This window comes from Melanotaenia boesemani, chromosome 3 (assembly GCF_017639745.1).
Source record: "Melanotaenia boesemani isolate fMelBoe1 chromosome 3, fMelBoe1.pri, whole genome shotgun sequence".
Classification (NCBI taxonomy): domain Eukaryota; kingdom Metazoa; phylum Chordata; class Actinopteri; order Atheriniformes; family Melanotaeniidae; genus Melanotaenia; species Melanotaenia boesemani.
Window position 1 is genome coordinate 28761473 of NC_055684.1, and position 10858 is coordinate 28772330.

Genomic DNA, 10858 nt, shown 5'->3' on the forward strand with positions numbered 1-10858 from the left:
TTCAAGGCCACAAAAATAATTTTATTTTTGTCAATTCTGAATACTAGCACATTTTTAAATGTGAGAAGCTCATTGGTATCAAAGTGGAGTTTAGATCCAACATTATTTGTCATCAGATGTTTTTAATCTGTTTGAATTGCGACTGAACGTCTTGTTATCTTTCCTCAAGCTGGTTTCTTGCACTTCCTGAAAATGAAATGCAACATATTCTCATCATAATTTATCTTTAGATTTCTTTTGTTGACAAAGATAACTTTAGTACAGACATTATTTAGTTTTAAAATGTTTTAATGCAAACAACAACAACAACAATAATAATAATAACAATAATAATAATAATAACAACAACACCAACAATAATAATAATAATAATAATAATAACAATAATAATAATAATAATAATAATAATAATAACAATAACAATAACAATAACAATAACAATAACAATAACAATAGTAATAATAATAACAATAACAATAACAATAACAATAACAATAACAATAACAATAGTAATAATAATAATAATAATAATAATAATAATAATAATAATAATAATAATAGTTTGATTTATTCCAACCTTTCGAACTGCCTGTAGTAGATCCTGAGAGGGCAGGAGACAGACCACCTCTCCCAGAAAAGCGATGAGGACGTGAATAACATCAGACCAGTTACCAACTGTCAGCATGAGCACCAGTAATCCTCCCAGTCGCACCACCACAGTGTGCAAGATGCTCTCTGTACAAGTCTGATCCTCTATGAATCAAAAGAAAAAAAGAGTTAAAAAAAAACAGATTTCAAGAGGCCTTGTGTTTGCAGCCACTTTTACTGGCACATAATTCATTTATATTTATGATCTTTTCATTCTACTTAAAAAATATATTTTAGTGTTTTTGTGGCTGGTTGTGTCCTGACATTCCTCTTTAATTATCTAGAGAAAGATTTGTTTACCTAAGGACCATTATTCTATTCTTCACTGGTACATTTATCATTTTGTAATAAATGGGAGAGATGACTGGGGCAGGTTTACTTCCATAAAGTTTGAATAAATTCATTATAGTCACTGAAAATGTTGCTTTACTAAACAGAGCAGGCAGTTAAAGGGTTAACAAATTTTTGGTCATATTTTTAATCTGCACCCTGGATTTTGCTGAGGTACCCCTGAGGTACTCATACCCCTCATTGGAAATCACCCACAGCTGTTCTAAACCATCACCTTGAGTGCTATAGACCACCAACATAGCATAGCAGAGTGTCAGTGGAGTCCAGAACTTGATAGCATCCTTCTGGGACAAGAAGTGGTTATAAACTGTAGCGGTGGAAGCCACAGTTGCTATAGCAAAAGCCAAGACAACCACTCTTTGCAGGGAAGCCAGTATGTTGTGTCCAGAGGTCAGCAGGCTGATGCACCTCCCACAATAATGTTCTGCACTGTGCAGTGGGAACAGTCTAACCACATGGCTCAACAGACTGCTGCTGTAGCCTGCCAGTGCCCAGCTGAGAGCAGCTGCCAGAAGTAAGCTTAAGGAGCTGTGTGGAGCCCCCTGATGGAGGAAGGCCAGAGTACAGGTGAGGCTGCAGCCTAGAGAAAATTGGCACTGAATAAGGAGCAAATCCACACTTCTGGCACCAGCATCCTGAAATTATATACAGAGGCATGGAGGAAAATAAAAATGTGGGCACAAAATTCAACACAAACCATGAGAAAAATCTTCTAATTTTCTCTTTATGTCAGTTTTAGAAACTCACCAGTCCTGCTGATGTCCAGGCAGAGATGGCTCTGAGTGAAAACTCCAGCACAATGAGAGAAGAAACCCTCGAGCCCACCAATGACAGAAGCACAGTCAGGCACCAGAACTGGAGAGCTGCTCTCCAATTCCTTCTCAGGGGATTTACTGATGAGGATGACCTCTGTTTACCTCTGCTATTAATGTCAGAATCACTGTGTAATAAAAACAAAAATCATAGAATAACTCCACTTCCTAAGAAACCCCGTTCTCTTTCCCTTTATTAACGATAAACTCACCTGCATGTTTGAATGAAGTTGTAAACTCTCACCAAATTATACAGCACTGACACACCACATGCACCAACAAGTCCTTTAAATCACAAACAATAACCAAAAACATGTAAAGAAACAAAATTACCTCACAGAAAAATATTAAGATCATCACCAAATGTGTAAGTGCAACAATACAAAAAGAAAAACAGACCTTGCAAAAAAAAGTCAATTGGGTTTGAATCAAAAGGCGTCCATTCAGAAAAGTCCATGATCCAGTTGAAAAGGAAAAACACTTTCATGTTTTGGGTATAATTTCTCAACAAGGAGATTCAAAATACCCACAGTGATTTCTCATTTATGCCACTTCAACCTTAAAGCATTTAACAAACTACAAATCAGTACTGAATTCTTCTGAGCTAGACCTTTGGTAAAGATGTTTTTTGTTCCAGCTGCTCAGCTGTGAAGCCAGGAGTCCAAAGGTTAAATTGACTTAAGTTATCATTCTAATCACTTCTTGATGAAAGAGGCTGAATGATGAATGGATCTTTAGAATAAACACTTTTGACATGATTAAAAGGAAAATAAAAATAAATATAATCTGTGTAAATTAGAATTTTGAAGGTCATTACATTTTCTCAAACAAAGTACATATTAAGCCCAGTATAACTGAAATTCAGGAAATTTCTTACGATAGAGATAAAAAAAAGAGGAACATCCTAATTTAATTTATTAGAAGTCCATTTACCAGTTACAACTAATTTGTTAAAATATATTAAATACAACTTACTGGACTCCTTCCAAATTGACAAGACAGAAACTCCTAACTCCTAACCTTTTACTTGGTTCAAACACAGGATGTGAATGTTAGGTGGAACTCCGGCATGTTTGTGGTTTGTTTTTTGCTTTATGGTCTATGTTTTGTGTCTGGCTTGATTTGTACAGATTTTGCTGGACTACAGACTCCTTTATGTTTTCATTTTATTTTCTTGTTTGTAAAAAAAAACAAAAAAAAAACACAATTATTATGAATTATTCTAATTTTTGTAATTGCAATAGTCTAGCAGTTATTTCTTTGTTTTTATGACCAAAACATTAATGAAATACCTAATAACTAAAATAGTTGGAACCATTCTTTTTAAAGAAATAATTTTTTAACATTTAAAATATAAAGGCATTTTAATTACCAAACCCTAAATTTGAACTTTGCTTCATTTAAAATCGGTGACATTATGACCAGACCTGTTTCAGTAAATATCCATTGTAGGCTGAGTCAAGTCAACTGGACTGGGGTTATTATCTTGAGGCCATTTCATTGTAATCCAGAAGAGCTTCTCAGTTGTGATGGAGACAGTGGGGGATCTAATTTTAATAGGCTGTGAAATCACTGATGTTTTAGATTCTGTAACCATCATTGAGAGTCATGACTTACCTAAAGTCTTGTTAGAGTGACTATTGTCTATAATTTCACTTGAGGCTGTGTGTTGTGAAACTCTTGCTAGCTATAAGGATGCTATTGTAGGTGGTGCAGTTCGGTGAAGTTTTCTCTACTTTGACAAAGATGGCCTATTTTACTTTCTGTTTAAACTACTTTTCTGTTTTTTATTTCTTTAATTTAAAGTCTGTTTTTAATGCACTTAATGCTTTTTGCACTCCGCTGTAATGCTTTTGTTTTATGTAAAGCACTTCAAATTGTCTTATACATGAAATTTACTATACAAATAAATTTGCCTTGCCTCACTTGTCTTCTGTGTCCAAGGTTTTAACATTATGGTTCTCAAAAGTGTGTATTTTATCATTTAGCTGTGTTGTTTGATTCACTCAATGTAGAACTTATTGCAATCTCACTTGCAATGAACTACTTACACAAGCTTTTTTTAAAACTGTGGAATTGATTCCTTAGAATGGACAAGTTTCTTTCTGATGGTTTGGTTGGGTTTGAAAAACACAGGTATTTAGAGTTTGTTAAAAACCCTCATGAGCTTTTCAGATGTTCCGGCCGCATAAGAGATGAAGACTCATAAACATCAGTGGTTTCACAGGCTGCTTGAGCGAAATCTTCTTCAACTATCTCCATCAGAACAGAAGAAGCCCAGTCCAATTGATTTGAACTCACGCTGGATACCATGACCTGGACGATTGAGAACCTTCAGACATATCACTAAACACTTTTGCACCCTAGTATAAATCAAAATGTATTCCAAAGATTCAGCTCCAGGGGACACATAAACAAATGTGACACGCTTCTTAGAAATATCTTTATTTTATTTTACTACAGATAAAAGACCTGCAGTACTCATTGTGTTAAATATCAAGAATGTGGGATTCTTAGTTTTGCAAGAACTCCAAAGGTTCATATATCTTTTAAAAATCCCATATTTTTTTCTTTTCATATAACAGACAAAGGCAGATTAAATAAAGCATTAGAATATTATTATTAGAAATAAAGCTAATCTGGATTGTAAGTAGGAAAAGGAAGGTTATGTTTTAGTCATCCTGACTTGTTGACACTATTGATGAGACTCTCCTATCAGCACTGATACAAGCTGACAAGTAAAATTCAACAACATGCTTTTTAATTTATCAACTGAGGTATTGAAAGGTAAAACCTGATCAAGAGATTTCAGAGATTCGACAGAAGCCTTTTCAATGTGTATCTGAAAAAGTTTGTGCAACATGTTTTCATCCTTTTTAAGTGCATTAAAGTTGATCCATCTTCTGTGTTTGCTGAAGCAGAACAAATCTCACTCAAAGCACCAGATAACCTTGTTGTTTGCTCTCGGGAAGAGAGTTAGACGAGACATTTCACGTCACTCAGATCTGTAATGTCAATACAAAGCCACAACTAAAGACTTAAAATGGAGGAACGGTTGGCTTTGTTACATGGTCATTAAAATCCTGCTACCAGCATTTCCAACATTTCATAGCTAACATGTAATTTTGCATTTGTTTAATTTGTCTAAATATGTAGAAACAACAATTCACTATTATACAGGCAGATGAGTGAAAGACTATTTCTTGGTCCAGAGTCGAGAAACTCTATACTACAAGATGTTGTTGGTCACAGTCTCAAAGCTGTTGTTCTGGCTTTGCATTTACCACACAGATATGCAGATAGGATCAGTCTTCATATGAAACTTCCAGCCAGAAAGTGGGAAAGAAAATTCCCAAACATGTCACACTTTTGCTTCATGTTAAAGAGCGCACTCAGGAAAACTGTTTGGAGGTGTTTGGGTGTTTTAGCTTCTTCTCTGGCTCTAGTAGTCCTTTATTGTCTGTTGCCTCATTAGATCCCAGAACAGCATGCTGAGAACTGTGTGTGGGGCCAGTCGCAGAAAGACAGGACCCATTCCTTTATATAATCCCAGTAGGCCCTCAGCTTGGCACACTTTCAGTATACAATCGGAAAATCCATGGTACAGCCTCCCCTACAAAGCAGACAAGATAAAGAAGTTGTTAATCCTAGTATGCATTTAGCTTGAATATATAAGGCCCAGCATGATGATGAGAAATTGTGTAAGCTCACTCTATGAAACTCATCCACTGGTTGGTTGTAGAGCCGCGTACTAACAACATCAAATGGTGTCATGGTGATGGCCACAGCAACTCCACTGATGCAGGCAGCTGTCAGTGCTGTAAGCCATTTGTTTGGACTACACCACTAAAGAAAAGCAAACAAAAAATGATGATTATCTGATTGTCAGCAGGGGCAGCTGATGGATGACATGCCGTAAAAACATATGCCGTTTATTACATTCACCTGAGAATGTGACACCCAGTCCTTGGCTGAGGTGAAGGTTGCCAGTTGAGCAGCTGATCCCACCATAACTCGAGGCACAGCCCCATTCACACCCCTCCAAAGACCAGTTAAACCTTCTCTTCTATAGATGGTAACAAAGGCATGAGACACTCCCTGAAATGCAAAGGAACAAAAACATAGATGGGTAAAGGTGAGACAACATATTTACTGATTCAGCATGGGTTTTTTTCTGTAAATCCCAGGGGAGACACAGGGGACATGACCCCTCTTTCCACAGAGTTGTCCCTGCCAAAACTTATTGTAAAAACAAATAATTATTTTAATAATAATATACTGTTCAATATAGCACAACTCCAGCAGTTCAAATTATAAATGTAAAACAACATGTTTTAAAATAGTTGAAAGCTGCCATCCAGACTATGTCTATTTTAGGGAAGACATTGCAATTGAAATGAACTCTACAACAGATGAGGTTCTGATGTAAAAATATAAAACAGGATACATTAATAGAACCAAAAACTTAAAATGAGTTTTAATTTCAACCATCAGGACTTAATATGACAATAGGATTTCACTCATACAGAGATCTCTTACCAGATGTTTATGTTGGTGACCAACAGCTATTGTGTCCACAGTCTGAGATTGCAGGTGGGTCTTAACCTGTGAAGAAAATGCAATAGCAGCTTACAAAAAAAAAAAAAAAAAAAAAAAAAGATGGCCCACCTCGTTTCACCAACAAACTGTATTTACTGGAAATACTGTGCTGATAATGATTAACAGTACAGGAAAAAATAGCCTTGTCATCAAAGTCATAAAATGTTTCTGACAGGGTGAGTTATGTAAGGACTGCAAATAACTCTGCCAGTGATCACCAGTAAATAAGAGCTGCACAACATGCATCTTCTCAGAAACTGGTCAAGTAAATCCTTCAATGATTCACTTGCAAAACCAGGAAGATGTGCTTTTTTATAAAAAAAAATGTATATGTCAAATTCTTTGTCTGCAGAAAACAAGGTTTAAAACAAAAAAGATGCCTTTGCTTGTTGTGTGATTTTGTAGAGTGTAAATAAAACAACCTTTACTGTCCTTCGTTCCTTGCCAGCAGCACAGAAAAGGACCCACAAGATACTGTATATATTTGGCAGAGGTGTGTGAAGCAATGCAGAGTGTATATTTAGTGGCCTAGATACAAACCAACATGCCATTACAAAATATTGTCTTTCCATGAAGATGCAAAAGATCAAATAGCTCAGGATGTGTGAACAGCTGAGACAGATAAACAACAATCTTACTAGTGGTATAAACAGGGCTACACAGCAGACATTTAAAAAAGTAAAGAACATCAAGGGGCGAAAGTTTCAACACTTCTCAAATTTTAAAGCCAAATTATTCATTATATTATTATATATTATTATATATTATTCATTTAGGTATTTTGTTTTGCAAATCTGGGAGATATTTCTATTAAAGGATGATAAGAAAATCAAAAGATTCTGACTCATTTTGGAGTTGTTCTATAGCTTAAATTATTTAAAAACTATCTTCCAACTAGACGTTTCTTGAAATGTTGTTTTGCATCCTAAACACCTGCACTGGACAAAAATAGATTCAGGACATTTGAGATGTCTTTGAAACTGAGCCAGTGCCTCTTGTTTACGCTTTTCAGGACATATGCAGATGTGTTTACAGTCGGATCTCCTATTTAATTTTACAGAATATACTTATCTTTTATTTAAGCTATTATTAAAAAACAAACATTTGTTCCTAATCCTATTGAACCATGTGTCAATGAATGCAATGGATAAACTCTTGCTTTGCTGTACAAACTTTGATAACAAGCACAAACTTGTTTCTTTTAAGAAAAAAACATTTAGCTTTGACATCATCACTTTGTACTGTACAAACAGCATCACACAGAAAGCAAACAGATACAATATTTTCTATTTGTCATGAGATAATCAACTGCATCATCTTCCTACATTAGCTTTCAGGTCTTTCAGCTGTCTGAAATTTTCTTTATCACGTGCATATAGGATTAAGTGCAACCTGATCTGAAACCCCTCTGCCAAGCACATGGGTTTCAATTTCCTATATGGTTTAGTTTTTGGCCTGCTGGAGTCCAGTACACAGACTCTTTATAACTAAAGGTATATCATCACTGAGTCCTGTAGTGGCATCTTCATCTAGACTCTGATTTTATCAGATGTGCACAATGTGGTTTGAAATTGTAAATTTCATGGATGTCTCTGGTAAAGATTTTCAAATAATTATATCTGAATGGGACAATGCAAGTTAAACTATGAGTGCAAACATGCCGGATTATAGCCCAAAGCTAATTTCCATCTGTTGTTTCCAAAAGATATTAAAAGGAGAGATGCCATCTTGAAGGAAGCCATCATATGAGCGTAAAGGAGCTTTGCCAACGGCACTGGTTTAAGCCCAATACCATCACAGAGCCTGGCTTATTGGGCTTGTAATCAATAGCAGTGTGGATGATCCCGTTCACTCATGGTCTAGACTCCGGAGCACACAGCACCCATTTCTTATTCTCCTTCTTCAAAAAAAATTATATTTAACAATGATTAAATAATGAATTACGGTCTGATTTTATTCTCATTGCTGATGGTTCTTTCCAGATGCCTCAGAATTCAGAGAAGTCATCACTACTTCCGAAAAAAAGGCTCAAATGATGCTTGTTTTTGCACAATGAAGCTTTAAGTGGTATTCGTAAATGTAACTCCATACTGACGGAGGTCTACCTAGAACGGTAACCAGCTATTGATGAATAACAGCTCTCGATGAAGTGCTGTCTAAGGGATCAAAGATCATGGCTGTCATGTTTAGGCTTGCATCCTTGTTTTTTACACAATTTCTTGACTGGTTTCTCCTCCAGTTTTCTTTGATTGTTTTTGAACCCTTCACACCTGTTGACAAACTGGAGATAATCTGCCCATTTTGCTGCTCAAGGTTATGACTTGTATTAAATGACAATTACAATCACCTGTTTGAAATTACAGGCACATTTTCACCACCAGCCTTCATTGAAAAAACTAGAATCATGATTATAAAAGTTAAAATAAAAAAGATGAACTTCAAGAAACTTACAAGGTAGGCTGGAGATGCAATAAAGGCCCCAAGAGCCCCGGCTCCAGCCCCTGACAGCAGACTCCCTCCATGGAACATGGTGATGCCCAGAGCTTCACAATAGGAGTAAGAACCAAGCCTCACTCCATTCATCACGCCCTGGTAGATCAGCCCAACTGAGAGCCCCTTCTGCAAGCCTCGAAGCCCATCTGTGCGGCCCACCACCCACAGAGCCTGCAGGACTCCCCGGTAGTGTATCTGGTAGGATCCCCGAGCACGAAGCTCTCCCTGAAGCTGCAGACGGGTCTTCACAACCTCCAGAGGATTGGTAAACACACAGGCTGCGCAGCAGGCAAGAGCACCCATGGCAAAATCCAGGGGAGGCCAGACAGCTGGAGGGGAGGCTGAGGGACCAAAAACACTGTGGGGAACAGTAGGAGATGCCATCCGGTGGGAAGGCTGGCCAACAAATACAGACTCTTCAGGTGAAGATTTCAACAGCTGGACACTGGTCATCCCTAACAACGGGTCCTTACAAGTTATCCTGACTTTTTGCTATGTATCAGTGTTAGGGAAGAGGGAGTGTGTATTGTACTTGGTATAGTACAGTAAAGTCAGAAACAAAATGTTATCAAATGCTGAGATAAGTAGTCAGTGTTGCATATTTCTTCTCTGAGGATTGCTGGATACTGCGCCTCTCAGGTTTCCTTCCGCAGTGACTTTTGTTAGCTTCCTTGGCTGTTTGTCTGCTCAAATGAGGCACCATCTGCAAGAGAATTCATTCAGTTAAGTAAACACTTTATAGTTATAAGGTCCCTCTGTATTTACAAAAGCCCATCCCGACATATCAGGACAAAGGACTAAGCATTGCGAGACAACCTGACACGAATCCTCATAAAATTAAACCGTTCGCAATTCTGATCACATGACAGACATTTTATAAAGCTGTTAGAAAATATTTCCAGCTGTTTAACTGTCTAATTATTCACTAAGCACCATAAGTAAAAGTGCACAGCACAGAAGAAAAACAAACTTGATAAAAAAAAACAAGCCAAGTGGAATTGATCAAACTTGCTAATACAAACTGGAGATAAAAGTAAACTCAAAAAGAAAATCATCTGAGTGAAATTCTGACAGTCATTTCCTGAATTTAGTAACTTCATTGAAAACTCACGGTGTTCGATCCAGTGCAGCTCCGTTCTCCTTCTTTCCCCCATCATTGTAAACATGTGCCTTCAGCTCACTCATTGTCAAAGTCTCCTCCCTCTGACTCACGTCAGAGCCAATCCAGTCCCAGATCTGCCTGCCACCTCGCTAAATTCCTGAGTCTGCACCAATTACACGCCTCTGCTGTGTTCTGCCCCTGTTCCGGTCCTATAGGATCTCTATGGGTTAAAGGTTAGTGATGCTCAGAAAGAGGAGGGTGGCGAGTCTGAGGGAAAAGAGGGCAAGAGGTGCCACAACAAGGCTAGCCTTCTAAAGACAGGATAATCCTTGGAGAAAAACAAACAAATTCAATGTTTTCAATTTAAGATACTTTAATGCTTACTTTACATTTTCATTGAGTTATCTAATTTGTTATACCTGCCCTGTCCCCACCCCATCCCCCATCTGACTGTCTACAGATTTAAAAAAAAAAATTAAAATAGATTCTTTGGGTTAAAATATTTTTGGCTAATCTATTAAAATTCAATAAATGATTTGTAATCACGTGTTTCCTCCTCTAAACCGATTCTGTTTTGCAGCTCAGATGACTAGTCAGTTTCCTTTTCTGGTGCTGTATGCGAACAAACCACTAGAGGTCGCTGTATTACAAAGTGCAAGCTTTGAAAAGCACCAGAGTCCTAAAAGGCATGCTCCTCTGAATGTTAAGAGACAAGCGGATGCTCAGATTTCTGTGTAATACAAATAGTCACCTCATTTGGAAGCCAAAAAGGTCATCATTCATATTTTATAAGACTGCCCTTATACATACTTGGTATCCTTTGCATGTAGTATGTTTTGTTCTCCCCTATCCA

At 37.1% G+C, this 10858-nt stretch overlaps 2 protein-coding genes across 2 annotated transcripts; both read right to left on the minus strand.

Annotated features, from left to right (window-relative positions):
• LOC121637041 (transmembrane protein 82-like) lies at window positions 1–2374 on the minus strand. Its single transcript, XM_041980935.1, has 6 exons — window positions 2211–2374; window positions 2024–2096; window positions 1747–1939; window positions 1214–1634; window positions 578–753; window positions 1–186 (listed from the first exon to the last, which is right to left on the minus strand). The coding sequence occupies exons 1-6, from the start codon at window positions 2296–2298 to the stop codon at window positions 103–105; spliced, it is 1035 nt and encodes a 344-aa protein (XP_041836869.1). The 5' UTR covers window positions 2299–2374; the 3' UTR covers window positions 1–102.
• A 1872-nt stretch (window positions 2375–4246) lies between these two features.
• On the minus strand, window positions 4247–10115 carry slc25a34 (solute carrier family 25 member 34). Its single transcript, XM_041981175.1, has 6 exons — window positions 10015–10115; window positions 8862–9606; window positions 6351–6416; window positions 5757–5909; window positions 5523–5657; window positions 4247–5424 (listed from the first exon to the last, which is right to left on the minus strand). The coding sequence occupies exons 2-6, from the start codon at window positions 9354–9356 to the stop codon at window positions 5254–5256; spliced, it is 1020 nt and encodes a 339-aa protein (XP_041837109.1). The 5' UTR covers window positions 9357–9606; window positions 10015–10115; the 3' UTR covers window positions 4247–5253.
• Between the last annotated feature and the right edge of the window lie 743 nt (window positions 10116–10858).